Raw genomic sequence first — 17,767 nt, 5'->3', positions numbered from 1 at the left:
GAAGTATGAGACAAAATTCCTGTTGACTGAATGGAGTCAGATTTACCCAGAAGAGACTTGTTTGTGGCCCTGAGGCCTGTGTGCGATGCTGGAGAGAAATCTCTTCATCTAATGCTATTTTTCTTTTTTTTTTTTTTTGGAGGGGTGGGTGGTAAAGACTGAGGAGGGAAAGCTGAAGTCCAGAACTGACAGCATGAGCAGGGATTAGACCTTGCTGTTCCTCCCACCTTTTTCTCCCTGTTGGTGTGCCTCCATGCTAATTTAGACCTGTGGCAACCATCAAAGCCTTGTGCATACCTTCTGCACAAAGGGGCCTGTCTCCCACGTGAGGGCGTTCTCTGCTGGGACAGAGTCAGTTTGTCCCCCAAAAGAAAAATCTTAAGCACCCAATTGCCTGCTTGACTGACTCCTTGACTGCTATTATGTTTCTAACCACAGTAATTGGCTTTAGTAGTTATTAATGGATTATGTTTGGGGAGGGAGGGACAGAACCAATACCTAGCTTTGTAGCTGAGGGACTCCCTGACCAAAGTGCTGCTTTCCAGACACAGGATTTGACCGGTGAGCTGTCGGAGTGGTGTCTTTTGCTTGTTTTCCTCTGAGATGGGAGTCATTGGCAAAAGGTCCTGCACTATGGTGAAGAGAAGACAGGTACTGAGCAGAAACCCTGTTTTCAAGTATGAAATGCTGCACACTTTTGTAATTGGTCCTCATGGCTGCTGCACAGCACCAGGAATTGGCTTTTCCTTAGACTCTCAGACTTTGGTCAGGGACTTCCATGGAGAAGACTAATGTATGCACCCTGCAGCATCTGTGCGGAGAGCCCTGTGCTACAGGTGCATTGGGCCAATTGCATGTGCACTGCCAATGAACCTGGGATTTTGTAAGACAGCCTGGTTGGAGAGACTTTGAAATAGCTCTGATGCTGCAGGCCTTGTCTGGCCTTAAAGGGCAACTATGGGTCACAGGAGTTGTGGACACCTCCGGGTATGTGAGTTTGGGTAGGAGGGATTAAAGCCAGCAAAAAAAGAGAGCCTTGGTAGCTGTAGCTCTTCATTGGTTACCGTAGCTCTTTGAGATGTCTCGATGTTATCTGCTTGCCTCTTTTGCAGAGTGTATTGGCAGTGCTGCTTTGGCCTTATGATCTGGAGAAACCAATTGCTCAGCTAAACCATAGAGCTAGGAGTAGGAGGAGTCCTGAGTTCTGACCCTGCTTCCACATGGCTCTTCTGTGGCTTTGATTGAGTTCAGTACGTGTTCACCACTTTGCTGCTGGGTGCCTTGTAACACCAGCAGTAGTGCTTCTCATGGAAGTCATGGATGGCTGCAAGAATCCCTTCCTGGTAGAGTAGAGGCTTGGAGACACCTTCTGACTTCCAAAGGAAGAATGTTGTTGTAGAAGATCAATCAAATGTTTAAAACCTACTATTTTTACAGACATGACATTGTTTCCATATTTTGCTTTCCTCTTTCATCTGCCAGCCCCATGTCATGCTGCAAAAGATGTTTGGGCAAAGCATAGAGCTGGTTTTTATTTAAAGCAGGCCCTGTTTCCTGCATTCGTGCTATCCTTATTGCAATGACTTAAACATAGTTTTGACATTTTATTCTTGGTAGCTACCATAAAAGTGGCTTTGTGAGAGGTCATTTATAGCTTACTTAGAAATCTTTGTATGAACCACTTTCTCTTATTTGGACTGAGGATAGGAAGTTGGCACAAAACAAGCAGTGTGGTGTGGAGAGCCGTAGCACCCAAGTTCCAGCTGCTTGATGTTAAGGATTTGTTCCTGCCTCATCAACTAGTTTGAGGCCGGTGGCTGTCAGGCGACCTCTGGAGCCAGCATGTGCAGCAGGGACATAGCATCGCCAAAGAGGACTTTGGAATGGGCCCTGCTGGATGGTGTGAACTGAGCCAAATATTGCTGCAGGAGAGCTGTGCTGTGCTGCCTTTAATAAGAGAGTGCTTGAGCACTGGGGAGGGCAACCTGATCCAGCTTTGAAATTGGCCCTGCTTTGAGCAGGCTGGACTGGAGACCTCTATTCTGTGATTCATTAGGCTTGTGATGCTGCAGCCAATTCATGATTGTGCTCAGAAGTTGCCAGCAAACAGAAGCAAGACATGAAGTAGGAAGTAACAGGGAATTTCCCATGGGGTCTTTCCACAGCTTACAGCACTGACTGTATATGAAACGTGCCGAGTTGAAAATGTGGTTGCAACTTACAGCTGCTCCTGTTTTATGTTTTCCCTTGGCATATGCAAATACATCTTTGTCCTGCCAATTCTCTGCAGTTGTGACTGGCTGTATCTGGGAAGCTCAGCCGCTGAGAGCTGTGGAGCACCTCTGCCTTTGCTGCTGTCTGCCCCTTGTGAAATGCGGTGGAACGTCCTGAAATAGTCTTGAATCAGAATTCAAAGTCTGTCTTGTAGCCTATTTCCTCTGTCTTGCTCATGCAATATTTCTTCAGAACATGAGGATTAATAAGTGTTTTGTTTGCTTGGTTTTTTTAAACAGCTCATTTGTGACGGGGACAGCCTGCTGTGGACACACCTCACCTCTGAGAATCTGGGACCTTGAGAGGTGAGTGAGCTTCCTGGTTACAGTGAGGAACTTGACAAGAAAAGTGAGTAACAATGAGAGACACAATATTGGAGATGCCATAAAATCATTCCTTTAGTCCATGTAGGCAAAGCATATTTAAACATGAGATGTGGGATGGAGTGGGGGACGGAACAAGCTGGTGTGGAAAGGTGTATGTGGGAAGTGGTTCTGGTTCAGTAGGGAGCAGCTCAGCTTTTCTTCCCAGCTTTTCTAATTAATGGCACAGCCATTCTGGTTTCTTCCCATTACCCATGTGCAGTCAGAATATGCCCATTACACCTTTCTTTTCATCTGTCTCCATTGATGCTTCAGCCTGAGCGAGAGGGGTGAGGAAGGTGATCTGCATCCTCCCTTTCACCCACTTGTCTGTGGTGCTCAGAAACCAGAGGCAAACGCAGGCTCTACACTCATCTTGCCCTGGCTGGTGTTTCTGGTAGCTCAGGGAGGAGAGGGGTGGCGACAGATTATCTATGGAAGTGACTTAGGCATGTTGTCTTCTCTCTGTCTTAATAAGTATTGAGGAGGTTAATTGCTGTGGCCTCCGATTTGGGGCCATTGAGTAGTTCCTGTTTGGTAAAGGGGCTGACCTTAGCAACTGGGGAAATGTTGGGCTCAAATGCTGACGTGAGACCTAACTCCTGACAAATTTGAAACTCTCAGCCTGGGGGTCTTTGTGTAATGATGGACAGGTAACAAATACTTGGCAGGATTATTGAACGGCAGCTCAGCTTTCCAGGACTGGTATGCTCTGGGTAGGAGTGGCACAGCACAGATTATCAAGGGAGTGCCATCAGGATTGAGGTGAGCTGGTGGGCTCTGGGAGGGGAGAGAGGGGGGCAATGGCAGAAGGGACCTGAGGGGTGTCAGCAGAACTGTATTTGGGAAAAGGAGGTAGAGGAGGATTGGTGTGGATGCAGGGTTGGTCTGAGGCCAATTGCTGCCTTCTATAGCTTAGATAGTTTAGATTGTCTGAGTCAACTGCATTAAATACAACTATAAACCAGTTTGTCCCTGAAGTAACAAAAATAAAGACTTTGCAAAGGATGCATCCCACAAAGGACAAACTAGAGCAGGAAAGACAGCACCAGTGCATTCAGCTATGGTGCACGTTTCTCGGTGACCTAGTCCAATGGTGCCTTTGGAGTATCCCAGAAGGATGCAGGCTGTGCTGTGATACCCGGGCCCATCAAGTCTCCTAGCTGTTCTTGAATAGAGGCATCTGACAGGGGTGAGGAGATAGGCAACCCTCTCCCCCCTGCCCCAGCCTCTCTGACAGCCTTTCCCAAGGAAGTCTGAAGAGATAATAACGCTGTGTAGAAAATAGGATTAAGGTAATGAACAGGCACAACGGAGTTTGATCTTTCAATAACGTCAAAGCCTGAGTGACAAGCAAATAAAAAAGGCAAGAAAACCTAGGCCACTGGGCCTCCATTGTGATGGCTAGAGTGTCAAACTTATTCTTCCCTCTTTACCTGTCACAGCTGGAATGCACCATGCCACTGGGTCTTTTCCTCTCCAGGGACCTGTGTGTGAGGTAGGAGTCTCATCAGCACGTGCAAGGCAGGAGACTGAGTAGGGAGCACAGCTGGAAAACTAACACGTGAAGCTTGATGGAATCATTCATAGTGAGCCGTCCTTCCAGGTCTTGACTTCTCCATAAACTGTTCTTCTTCCCAGCAGAGCTTTGGATTCATTTTCAAAGGCTCCAGTAGTTGCCAGAAGCGATCTTGTAGGGGAATGCTATTTCTTCCTTTGAGGCTTGTGCACGTTGCTCCCTGGTCAGACTTCAGAAGTGGGAATGTGGCATGGAAACTCAAAATCCTAGAACTACCCAGGACTGAAAAGCAACTCCTGTGCCCAATGTGTCCTGAAAACATCTGGCAGACAGAGCTGGGCCCCCTGAGTTTACTGCTTACCCCTTCCTTGTGGCCGCAAAGGGCCAGAGTCTGACTGGCAGAGGCTGAACGTGGCAAGGACAATATCTCTAAGAGCAGAATCCAGGCAATTTCCTTGTCAAAAAAATGAGACAGGGTAAAGCGATGCTTAAGACATGTTCTTTAAAACTACAGGATGCTTAGCACCACTTAGATGTTTAGTGCTGCCCAAGACCAGTTATTTCGGTTTGCTGTTTTTTTTTTTCTGCATGGGGGTGTGTGTAACTAACATTGCAGCAGTTTCTGTGGCATCTCGTTCCCTTGGGGTAGGTGGTCTTTTTTGCCAACAGCTGAGAGCTGGAACATGCTACAAAAGGATTTAAAGCTTAAATAACCTTTTGTGTACTGATCATCTTAGTTCCAGGCCAGATAAATCCTTGGCTGGTGCTTGTAGCTGTTGGTCATGGTATGTTTTCGTATTTATGACCTTCGCTGTTCCCTGACCCTGGGGCAGCCATTCTCATCCCTCCAAGAGGAAAGGGATAATGTCTTCACCTGGAAATATGTCCTGGGCTTTGAAAAGGGCTTGGTTGGGTTTGGCAGTGAGGAAATTTTTTAGTGGGGAAAGGAAATGCCTCTTGCTGCATCCCACCCCCACAACTGTCTTTCATTTCTGACTCTGAGATGATGGCGTTGGATCAAAGCTGCAACAGGCAGCAACAAGCAATTGTCAAGGGGAGTCTAAAGCAGGGGAATGACCGCGTAATGCCAAGACACTGTCTCTGATGGCTGAAATTCCAGCTGCTGCTACACCTGGCCCTTTCTCCTGTAATGAAGGAGGATTTTTTTTTTTTCCTTATGCTTTTGAAGCTGGCTAGCTACACCTCTGGAGGATGCATCTCATCCCACAGATGCTACATTGTGCCATCTGATTGCTTTTAGGTGTGGGGAAGTTGCTGTGCACTTATTGCCACTCAGGATCAAGGGATGTGTGTGTGTGGAGGGAGGCTGTGAATAAGTTAGGTGACTAGAGATCTGCAACAGAAAAGGAGAATGGTTAGCAGTATGGGCCCCTGGATACTAACCTATGGCCTTGCATCAAGGATCAGGCCTTGCTGACTCCTTGGCCTCTTGCAAGTCCCCTTGCCCCTCTGTGCCAGTGAAGGATATGATGGCAGCTGCCCCTCTTGCAGGTCAGGTGCCTCTGCTCCCTTTTGCCTTTCTCTGCTCAGACTTTCCTGTCTCATCTGCCAGTGCTAGTGTGTGGCTCAGCAGAACAACCGCTTAATGACAAGCAAGAGAAAAGGAAACTTTCTTCAGATCCTGTTCCTCTTTTTTTCTCTTCCCACCTCCTATCTCCTTTGGGAGTTTAAACTCCTTGGGAGACAAGGGTCATGCACCACTGGGAACAGCTCCAAGGCCGGTATTTGTCATTTGCTTGGGGAGAATTGTTGCTCCCCGGCCTATCGTGGTGGTCTGCATGTCTTTAGATAACAAATGCCCCTGCCTCAAGGATGCTTCTCCGTAAGGTAGGATACTCCAGAGTTTGCTTTGCAGCAACTCTTGGAGCTATTCTGCCAAGCCCAGTGTTTGAAATGGACCAGTGATCTGTCTGGCATGGTAGTCTCATGCTGTAAACACTTTGAAAGCACAAGTCCTACATTGTCCTTTCCTGTGACACAACGTGACAGACGTGGGGCACGAGAGCTGTTGTGAAAACTGAGCCAAAGTTAGCTGTGCCTGGCAAGCGACCCTAGATCCTCTACCTTTTAAATATCCAGTCTTTGTCCATCTCCTCCCCCCTTTTGAAAGCATTTTTGGCAGAGTGTTTTTTTTGTTTTGTTTTTTGTTTTTTTAAGAACCCTCTAATTTCTTGTTCGGTTTTTCTCCCTCTCCTGAGCCCTTTGAAAGTGGCTTTACGCCGTCACTGACACCAAACTGACACTTTGCGTTTCCCCACTTCTTATCCCTTTATGGCAACAGATGTTGAAATTTTGTATCCCTTTTATCTGTCCCTCTTTGCCCTCTTCCTGTAATTAGGTTTCCCTTGTTAGCAGTACAAAGTGGCCTGGTTTGCTGCCTGGCCTTTTGAGCCATTGTGTCTGAGCACATTTTTTTCCTCCTCTTTCGGAAGAGTTCCTTCCCCCTTAAGTAATAGGCAGGGTGTGGGCCAAAGCTGTGGCTTTTTCTTGTTTCTTTGTTCTCCATTTATCTCTGCCACCTTTTTCAAAGGGATGGGGAAAAAAAAATAGAGAGTGCATGGAAGGGGAAGATACAGAGTTGCATTTCTTGACCGTCAGGCCCCCTGCTCTTCAGGTGTTCAAGGCAGGTGCCTTTGATGTCTGCAAGTTTTGGGGAGGTGGGAGGTGGAGTATTCGTGAGGGTGGCTTGGGAGTGGAAGAGAAGGGAGATTCAGGTGCGTGGCTGATGCCCTTAGCAGAGGGGTGGGGAGGAGTCTTTCAGGGTAGCTAGGCAGCTGCTGAGCAGGTTAGTAATCCGTATTTGCCTCTAGTGCTATTGCATTGTGCTCTTTCTTTCTGAGAGCCAGCATGAGCGTTACCATCCTAAGCAGCTGGCTGAAGTTTACTAACTTGCTGCTGCTTGATCTCTGGTATGTGCTTCCATGGGACCCTTGCTAGGTTACATCTGTTTGTGCAGTGGGGTGGACAAAAATTAGTTGCTGTCTTTCAAATTTTGGCATATGTTGATCTGCATCCACTTTGGTGGCTCTTTAGAGCCATTGAGTGAATGAATGTGAGCAATTGTCAACAAGGAGGGAGAGCTTTAAAACTTGTGAACCCTGTGCTGTTCTTAAACAGCAAGTGTAATTTGACAGTTGCTGTATATAGCACTGAACACCCTGGTTAGGTGATCACTACTGATGCTTTCCTGTTTAAATCCAGTCCTTCTTGGCTTTACGTCCTGTTGTGCTCAGATTTTTTTATGTGTGGAAGCTGATAAATGAAATGACAATCTGCAGGTCTAGATCTTGGTTATAAAGCTTGCTAAATGTTTTCAACAAAAGCTTTTAATGTAAAAGCTTGGCCCAAGATGCACAAGCAGGCTTCTTAATGTTGTGTTCTAAAACAAATTCTGTAGAAGATTTTTCTCTAAACAGCTTTGAACTCCAAGGTTTAAACAAGTTTGAGACCCTCTAATCACAAAAGGAGTTTGCTGGGTGAAGGGAGCAAGTAGATTCAGAACTGGAGTTGCTAAATCAAAAGGAAAGGTAACTGACTCCAAGAAATGTGGGGAATCTGTTTCACCCAGGCATTTAAACTGGATTTATCCAGTTGCAGAGAAGTGGGTGGATATCTCTGGTAACAGGAGACACAACCAATATCTCTGGTAACAGGAGACACAAGCAATAGCAAATATTATCTTGGCTCTGATAAGTTTCACAGGATTTGGGAGGCAGAAGAATCATAACACTATGCTGTAGATGCAGAACCCCTTCTCCTGCCCCGCTTTTCTATAGATTCATCATGCCAAGTATCTTTATTTGCCAAGGAAACTCTCTCCAGGTTTTGTGGGAAAGAGGCTCCCTATTAATTTCAGGCTTGGGTTTCTTTCTCAGCATCTCTGTCTTGGCTGAACACAATTTTAAATCAAAATAACCAGTCCAAAACTTGTCCAACAGTGAGCTAAACACCTTTCTGGGCTGTGCTTACATCAGGTAAGTGAATGCAAATGTGTGCCTTCCGCTGCCTCCACTCACTGCAGTGGGATGATCCGCAGTTAGGTGCCCTTCCTCAGGTGGCTGCTCATTCTCTTTTCTTGAGGCTCTCCTGCTTGTTTTTTGCTGTGCTGTTTCCCTATCCCGTCCCGGCTTTTGTTACTCTCTTTAAAGCATCAGTTCTGGTTATTCTCATATGTATGTCCTTTGGTTAATCAGGAACACAAATGCCATGCCTTCTTCCTGAAATTCAAAGGAAAAAGAGTTGAAGTGACAGACTGGGGTCTGTCATAGGGGAATTCTTGTCTTCAGGCTAACCCTTTCTTGACCTGTTCATATTGAATCAGTTTGGCACAATGACTGTCTTTGGATTTCTAATTTGGTCCTTGGGAGCCGTTCCCTCTGCAGGAAGGTGGGTAGGATGGAGAGTTCAGGTGTAGATCTAGGCAAAGGGAAAAGGAGATCCTTCTTCATGGAGCTGGCAATCTCACTTGTGACTTGAGCAGCAAGGCTAGATATAAACAGGTCTCCTGCCTTCAGGCATGAATTAATCACTTGACAAGGCCAGAATGAAATTCCTACCCCAGTTCTGCAGCTCTGAACTGTAGGATTTGATTCCCTTGCTCTGAGATCTTGGGCGTTGTTGGAGGCAGGACACCAGGCCTATGGCCAACTACTTGAGCCAGTGCTGGGGGAAAGCTGGCTACTGCAGGGAGCCTCTTAAGTGGTGGTCTCTTGGATGACTGTTCCTTTTCGCAGACTTTCTTGTGTTCAGAGCTCTGTCTCTTGGCTATAATGGACAGCTTCAGTTTTGTCTGTGCAACGTATTTCCCGTGGTATGCATGTGTTCTCAAAACCATCTGGGGCCTTGTGGTTCTTTACTGATTTCTGGGGTTTTTTTGACATTGTCTTTCTGAACCCTCTCACATAAACTGGGCATCTTCTACCTTCCTCTTGTTAAGAGGGCTCTGGTGCATCTTAACCTAAATGTAAAACCATTGCAAGATGAAGAACATACAGGTGTTTATCCTAAATCCTTTCCTCCCCATGGCAGTCTTGGCCCTGTCTCACTACAGATGAACATGAGGCCAGCTCTTACCCTTTGGATGTGTGCATGTCGAGGGCATGCTGTGGCCTTTGCACTCCTGTTCAGGCATATTTATGACAACTTTACAAGGCCCCAAACAATCAGAGAGCGTGGGTGGGGGCTGGACACTCCAAGCGCATCAATCAGTTTCATCCCTCTGAGCCAAAGCAAAAGCAATCTTTATTTTTCCCTGGGTTGAGAGAGAATCAACAGAGGCAAAAGAGAAGAATGGGAAGGAGTGAATGAGGAACCCCCTCTGCCACTGGCTAGCGGTAGCTCATTTAAACAGATGGCTTTGTTTTGATTTAGACTCTCCATTTTTTTGTCTCCCCACTAAAGGAGACCTGCAGAGCTCTGTCCAGAAAGGGAGCAATACAGCCGCCTGTTCCCACACAAGTGGAGCGAAAGGCGAGAGACTTTGAGAATTCCCTGCTTCTTTTCCTCGCCTCCCTCTTTTTCTCTTCCCCCAAGAAATCACAGTTTGAGAGAATTCCCCCCTACTCCTCCCGTTGGAAAGAAAGACAGAGAAGACATTCTTGACATTCTTCGCGGAGAAAAGGGGTTAAATGTCTGAATTTGGGGGTCACCATGTTATACAAATTGCAATCTAATCGTTTTTACAAGAACACACGTGTGCTAAGAAAAGGAGCCATGGACAAGAAAGAAAAGGGGACAGACAACTTTTTTGTCCTATCTTCTTTTTTTTTTTTTTCCCCCAAGGTTTTGGACTATTGTCATGTCCTGTCTCTCTCCCCTCCTCACCCCCGAGAGGGAGAACATTGGTTTTATAGTTAAATTGGTTCGTAAAGCAGAAGGGCTTGGTGCCATTTCTGTTTGTTTTCCCAAATAAAAGCCCCAGCAGGGTCTCTTTTGCACCGTTGTGGCTTTATTTGAAGAAACTGGCTTTTTCCCATAGCCCAGCGTGTCAGTTTATCCTCTGAACTTAACCTTACGGGAACCCGAACAACAAAAACTCACAGGGTCCCAGAGCTGGAAAGGTAAAGAAATTGTATCTTTTTATTGGACCATTTAAAGCGTGTGTGGGCCAATTCAGAGAAGGCAGAAGAAAAGAAGGCAGAACTCCCTCTTCTGTCTCTCCCCCAGACACAATCTCAAACCATCGTTGGTGTCATTCCCCCCTACTGCCTCAAGTCCCTTCAGCTGCGCTGATGAAGCTGAGAGGCATTTCTCCTGAAAATCACTTATAACAGCATCTCTGAGGCATTTCACATGGAGATGCTCCCTCAAAATTCCCTAAGCCAATCCCACATCTCCCTGCAGGAATTCGTAGCCTTGGCTAAACGCAAGGGTAACCTTGGGGTAGGATAACTCTATGAAGAATAACTTTGCCAAGGATCTATGCTTCTCCCTGTGTACTTTATAGATGTTGTTTGACCAAGCCTTTCCCTTCTTAGCGTAAGCTGCTGCGTCCCCTGGGTGCCTCAGCCGCTCTTGCAAAGCACCTGGAAGAGACGATCTTCCCTTTGGTTTTCCTACACTCTCCAAATTGGATGACAGAAGTGTAAATGCTGTAGTCTGCATAATTGTTTTTAAATGGATTTTGTTTCCTTGCTCTGCTTGATACTCGGCTCAAATATCCCAGTGTTTTGAACTGAACGGTGCTGTTTCCACTGTTTTTTAAAAAAGTATATGCTTCCCACCTGGTTTGTTGCAAGTAGTTATTAGGGCTAAAATATTGGTTTAGAGCTCTACTCGGTTTCTGAATACCTGCTTGTGTGCAATGGCTTCTCCTCTTTGATGGATGATCATGGCTCACAGATGAGGTTCCCAGAGTGAATGAGTAAGTCCTCAATTTCACACATCTCTGTTTTCAGCAGATGTTCCAAATTCAACAGTTTCCTAGAATTTGTGTACTTGTTTAATATCAATTCTAGCAAATTGGGGTACCAGAAATTGGAGGTGGGGAGAAAAGTGTTTATTGTTTCATCCCAGCTTTTGGAGTGTAGTTCATGTGTATTGGAGACAGCTGGCCAAGACCTGCACCAAATGAGTAGGGTACAGGGAGAGAGGTGCAGACTTCTTTTGGACTCCAGCTATCAGCAAGGTCTCAGGGAAATCCTGAGCTGTTACGGTCACACAAATAATCGCTGTGGCTTGGGAGGCTGTATATGGCTTTAACTTGGTGACAGCAGTATCCTGTGGATTATCTGGAAATTAACTGTCTGGCTGTGCCATGACTGATCTTATTTTGTCTTCATATTGCTGGGGTGAGGAGGAATAGGGCCTTAAGCTGTTTTTAAAAAGAAAAAAACAACTTAAATGAGTTTGTTTCTGCCATTCCTTGGTAGATCACTTTGCTTCCAGGCTAGAGGCTGGAGGTGTCACGATAGCTGGTCTTCTGGAGGTATCATGATAGCAATGCTCATGGCTAGATTTACAGCATGGAAAGAAAGGAATGAAATTTGGAAATCCCAAACAAATAGCTTACTATAAAAGTAATTTTTAAAAGTCATGTTTTCTGAAGAACGTGGGAATTGATGGAGATGAATCAAAGGATTCTCTATAGTGCCTGAACAAAATGCCTTTCATTTTTGGACTCATCAGTTTGATACCTTTCCCAGGCACATGGACTTTGTTTAAACATCTTGTTCTTCTGTCAGCAAGGAGTCCAGAGCCTGGTGCTAGCACATCTTTCCTGTGTAAGGACAAAATGGGCTGCTGGATTTGCTCTGATGCTGTTCCTTGTGGGCCGGTACCAGATTACTGCCAACATGATTTCAGTCTATCTAGATCTTAAGAGAAAGTAGGAGAAACGAGGGATATCTGGGAGTTTCCTGCTCAGCGCTGAAGACCTACCTGTGTGTCTGTAGGTGCTGTGTTGGCACAAGTGGTTTGTCGTTAAGGTGCTGAAGCCGAGAGCTCTGGCTCTAGACTGGTCTTTCCAGGAAACCTGGACTGTCAGGTTTGTGATTCTGCTCCACAGAGCTCCACTGGTGCAGAGTTGTTTCTGTCGGTGCCACCCAGCACTGGGACTGAACCCTGGCACTATCTGGCCCAGGCTGTTCAGTACAGAAAACAGCAAAACTCCCACCATCTGCACAGCTAACTATCCAGCTTGCCTGAAGAAGGCCTGGGAGTGAAACAGCCTCCACTTGCTACTGCTGGAGGGCCAGGGCACAGTGAGGAGTTGGTGTGGACCTTCCAAGCTTCATCTTGCTTGGGCTTCACAGTTTATTTCATAACGCGTAACAAGGACAGAGCACCCTGGCCTCTGAAGTGCTGAGGATCAGCTGCCTGGTTTTTGGAAGGTGTTTGGATGCAGAGGGTGAAAAAGGGCCCACAAAGGAAAGGAGAAGGCTGTTACTTGCTGCATTTGGCTGGTGCTCGTGATCTCTGCAAGCTGGTGAGAAACAAGGTTCAGGATGGCTATCGTATCTCTTTCTGTCCCTCACTGAGTAGGTATCTTCTGCCCATGTAAGTTGTTAGAAAACCATCGATGATGTACTGGTGTATCTGCTGCTTTTCTGTTGCCTCTTCATGGGTTATCTTGATTCTTTATGGGTTATTAAGGATTAGCTGTGGGTTTTGCTCACTGGGAAGTGGAAGCTGTTAGGGACTGTGATTTGAGCACATGGAGTATTTGGGATAACAAAGAACTGGGCAATTTGTGGGCACTCACTTGTGATCCCAAGGCTGGGAGAGTTGTGGTGGCAGAGTTCCTTTCCCAGCATGGGCTCAGCATGGCTGCATATGCTGCAGGGACATGGAGCTAGCCTGGCATAGTGGTAGCTAGTCCAGAGACACCTTAATCTGCTGAAAAACAGGGGAAATATTAATCATGTCCTGCATCTTTATCAATTTAAGCATACCCATTCCAGAACACTTAGGTCTTTTGGTTTGTGTGCCCAGTGTACAATGCGGTATGATTTTCCCCTGGTGTCAGATTGTAAGTGCTTTACTGTAGCAACTAATGCGTTGTTTCTGTAAACTGCTGGAGGACTGCTGCTGTATGCGGGGGCTGGACCTCCCAGTTGAAAGCTGCCTTGGCTGACCTATTCTTGGGACGGGAGAATTGAACTGATTAACAAACCAGCAAAGCAACACTTGCTTTGCTGCAGTAACTTGCAAGTACCTGTGCTCCTTTCTTGCCTACAGAGAAAAGCTGATCCTTTTTTCACCCCCTCTTTTTTTTTTTTCTTTTTTGTTGCCTAGGCTGGCAAGGGCGGTGAAGGGAGGAAAACAGGTGTGATGGCTGGGGTGCTTGGGTACTACTCCAGTGAGGTGTGAAGGCATGGAGAAACACTGGGAGCAAGGTACTTGGGTGGTGTTCAGTGCTGTATAGGAAGCTCTGAAAGCAGGAATCAAGACTCTCTGGTTTCTCCTGTCCCTTTAATGCTGAAATTTTTCACTTGGAGATGTCACCAGGCTGCCGTTAAAAATTGCTGCCGTCTTGCAGCACTGCAGACTGAGGTCTGGTCTGGGAGATGGAAGACAAGCTTTAGTGTGGCCAGGCTCACTCTGGATGTGATGGGTGCTTTTTCAGAGGTGGTAGTTTGAGGACATCTGCTGTGACACATTTCAAGCACCTGAGAGGAGGAAGAGAGCTGGTCCCAGTGAGCAAAAGATCCCTGGATGTGCTTCTACAGCTTGCTACCTTTCCTTAGCACAGTGCTCCTCTGTCCCTGAGCTCGCTTAGTCCTTTACATATTAAAGGTGCGTTAGCAGGGAAAATGGTGGAGGGGAAATAACACAAACAGGCTTCAGCTAGCTAGCAGGAGATACTCACCAGATGTGCTGCTGGGTTGCATGGCCTGTGTGCAGCTGCCCATCCTGGTTTCCTCTCCGGAAGTGCCATGTGCTCAGAGCACCAGTCCAGGGGCTACCAAAAAAAGCAGTAGCACATGGAATTGGGGAGAAGAGGGGTCCAAGCTGCTGGTGCTGCCTAGGGCTCGCTGAGATAGCTCATCTCCTGTGAGTAACTCCCTGCTCCTGCCTGAGCAATTGGCAGAGGACTCTGCAGGTTGGGCAGTCTGACCACTTAAGCATCTCATAGGTAGTCCAAGGGTCCTTGTTTGGGAGAGCAGCTGACTCCTTGTATCTCTGTTGTATGTCTGGCAACTCTGGGCCACACATATAACTCGTAGGATGAAGATGGTTTTGTGGAAGCCTTGAGAAGGGTTGTGTGCATGTCCTTCTGTCCTGCTGGCTTTGCAGAATGGCAGATGAAGGGAATTTGTGTGCTTGGAGGGGCAGGGGAGTGCCAGAGCTCAGAGATGCCCATCCATGTCTCAGTCCATGGTGGAGCTGAGGACCCATCTGCCCCAGCCAAACCCCGCAGCTCTTGCTCCCAGTGCTCAGACTGCGAATGCTTCAACCTGTCGACCTGCACACAGGTGCAGAGTTGCTGCTGGGTTGGTTTGCAAGTAACCTTCCAAGGGTTAATGTATTGTGAGAAGGTTGCAGAGGGCTGAAGCCTGGAATCCCCTCGATCCCTTGCCTGGAGAAACACAAAGTCCAATAAGCCAGCACCCCTGGATTCATGTTGGGGGGGATTAATTCATGCACTTGATGTTAAAGCTTGTCCGAGAGGTTTGTGCGGGGGGGCCATTGCTAGGGCTGGTTGGCCTCTCTAAATGGTTGCTAGGGCCCTGGCATCAAGGGCCAATGTAGCTGCCCACAGCCACGGTCACGGAGGGAATTACACAGCCACAAAGAAATTGTTATTCTACATAATCTGCTCTTTGGAGAGTGACTGTGGGGAAACAGGCTGGCCCCAGCATGCCGCCAGCTCTGTGATCATAGAAGCGTGCTGGCTGCAAAGATCGGCCAGGGCTCGCCTTCTGATCTGGGGACACCAGGGCTCGAGACACTAATCTGCTTTATCAGCGATTTCTCTCTCCTGACACAAAGGTGTTTACTTGTTTTAACATCTCCCAGGACTCTATTTCTCCTTTTGTGTGGTCTTTATCCCCCGACGAGGGCTTTAGCCCAGATTACAGACAGAATTAAGGCATTTGGCGATGTGCCTCAGAACTGTGTGTTGCTGGATCAAGGAGCAGAAAGTAACAAAATAATGGGGGGAGATGCTGGGAGTGACCCCACTGCGGGATCCGTGCTGTTGGCTTTCAGGACCGCTTCATTGTCCTGAGAATCAAGAGCCTGTTGGAGAGGGGTGGCCGTGCGGCAGGGTTTGAAAAGCAGGTGCTTCAAGGTTTATTGTGTCCAGCATTTTTGATTTGGATGGTGTGAGGAGGAGGAGGAGGAAGAAAAGGAGGGTTTGCAATAGGTGGCCATTTCAAGCAGCCGGGCAAATTGTCCCCCCCATTCCCAAGAGTCTGCCATGGCTGGGTGTTGCTGGCTGCTGGGGCAGGTGGAGTGATACTGAGTATGGGCTGTGCCATATGCCTGATGCAATTTCATATCGGCCAGGGAAGGGACTCTAACTCCTTCTGGCAGGGTGGGCCCTCACCAGGCACCATCCACCTGGTCAGCTGCTGGTTCTGCACATGAACAAGCAGCAGAGTGATACGGCCACAAAACGTCTGGCTTAGAGCTTCATGGAGATCTTGCTTTTGCTCTTTCACAACAAGCAAGGAATTAAAAAGGAAGAGGGGGTCAAAAAAAAAAAAAAAGGCAAGTTAGCCTTTGGAAAGTCATCTCCAGAGCAGCCCCGGGGTGGGTGCTCTTGAGCTGTCATGTTCAGCCCCAGATACGGTGTTTGCAGTATGCAGTGTAACTGGAGGGGGCTGAGGAGAGCAGGCATGGCAGACTGGGTCAGGAGAGTCTGATTTGCCTGTGGATCTGAGCTGTCTGTCAAAGATATGGGGGAAATACCCCAGTGGGCAGTATTTTGAAAGACAGAGGATGGGATGGGATTGATGAGGTAAGTGTCTGTTGCAGATTATCTGGAGTTTGACTAAGCTGAGAATTGTTTCCCATGGAGATGGACCCCCATCATTCAGAGTACTGGTCACTTCTCCCAAGGAAAATGTTCCCATTCTGCTGGAGGTCAGCTGTGCCTGTTCCTTGCCTCTTCCTCTTACAGCTGTGACTTCTGCTGGTCACCATCCACACCAGCTACTGGCCCAACCAGTAGCAGAAGCCGGGGGGGAGGGAGAAGAAAACTGTTGCAGGCTTTTGCATTCTGTTAAATCACAGAAATGAGATCTAAGAGACTTCTGTGACACCATCACTGGTCTGGCCAGCTGAATTGGAAGGGTGCTTTGCTCTGAATGACTCTTCTTCTGTTGTGTTTAATTGCAGTGGTCAGCTGTTGACCTGTTTAGGGACCGACTTCCACCATGGAGCTGGAGTCCTTGATGTCTTCTATGAAACGCCCTCCCTTCTCCTTTCTTGTGGGTATGACACCTACATCCGATACTGGGACATACGGACCAGCACCAGGTGAGCCTACCTTGCTGGCATCTGGGGCCTGCGTGAGGCTCCTGGGCTCTCCTTGTACAGAGTCTGGGGACTGGCCTGGAGCTGAGTTAGCTCTTTCAGGCAAATTGGGCCTCAGTTCCAGTGGTGGAGGAGTGGATGCTCAGCCCCATTCCCGTTTGTGTTGCCCTTGCAGGAAGTGTGTCCAGGAGTGGGAAGAGCCCCATGACAGTGCCCTGTACTGCATAAGGAGTGACAAGAACCATATGATTGCCAGCGGCTCTTCTTACTATGGTGTGGTGCGTCTCTGGGATAAGCGGCAGACTCAGTGCCTGCAGGTGAGGGCCAGCTGGAGGCTGGGCGGTAGCAGAGCCTCTGAGTTGTTGTCTGGCAGCCCAGTGCCCATGTCTCTTTGGAAGAAGAGAGAGGGGTTGCTGGGCTGTCTTTGAGGCAAGCCCACCATGGGGAACCTAACCTATGTGCAAGGAAAAGCCTGCTTTGCTCAGGCATCTTGGCCTTTGGGTCTGTAACACCGGTTGGGATCTTTGGGCTGACCTCATCTTTGAAAGACTGATTCTCCGATCTTCTTGCAGAGCTTTCACCTGTCTTCACCCACCAGCAGCCCAGTGTACTGCCTCCGTTTCAGTACCACTCATCTGTACGCTGCCCTGGCATCAGCCCTGCACGTCCTGGACTTCACGGCCCCGTGAAGGGTACCACAGCTGCTTCTGGTCACCCCAACTCAGCAGAGTTGACACTTGGCTCAGGGAATCACAGGGCAGGAGAGGTGAGAATGGCCCCCAAGGCTTCTGAAGGGATTTTCTTTTTTTTTGCCTGCCAGAAAGCTACAATGAAGAGTGCACAAAGGGCCAGACTTTTTCAACTTCACCTGCCTGTTAGTGAAAATAAAGGCCGATTGTCCTTTACCCTTTTTATTTTGTGCAGGTCAGGGTTTGTTTTATTAACTGTGTTCTTTTTGTCGTTTTTTTTTTTTCTTTTTTTGCTGTGGATACAGCATTTGAGGGGCAAGTTGAGCTGGGATGCCCTGTCAGCTGTGTGTGCTGGTCAGATTGAGATCAGCCAAGCTCTGAGCCATGTGAAGCAAGTCTAGGCTGTGTGTGGGGTGGACTCATTTGGTGGAAGGGAAAGGTGCCTGGAGCGCGCCCCGCCTTTCACCGGCGCTTGCTCT

At 47.7% G+C, this 17,767-nt stretch overlaps 1 protein-coding gene across 1 annotated transcript; it reads left to right on the top strand.

The window, feature by feature from the left end:
• Positions 1-2,513: 2,513 nt before the first annotated feature.
• On the top strand, positions 2,514-17,647 carry FBXW4 (F-box and WD repeat domain containing 4; the record flags this gene model as incomplete). The annotated part of the gene is made up of 4 exons (XM_009700991.1): positions 2,514-2,579; positions 16,462-16,602; positions 16,775-16,916; positions 17,172-17,647. Coding segments are annotated over 4 exons (466 nt in total), but the record flags the coding sequence as incomplete, so codon positions are not given.
• Between the last annotated feature and the right edge of the window lie 120 nt (positions 17,648-17,767).

This window comes from Cariama cristata, unplaced genomic scaffold (genome assembly GCF_000690535.1).
Source record: "Cariama cristata isolate BGI_N322 unplaced genomic scaffold, ASM69053v1 scaffold34235, whole genome shotgun sequence".
Lineage (NCBI taxonomy): Eukaryota > Metazoa > Chordata > Aves > Cariamiformes > Cariamidae > Cariama > Cariama cristata.
Note: the sequence above shows the minus strand (reverse complement) of the source record. Positions and strands in the feature narration are given on the sequence as shown.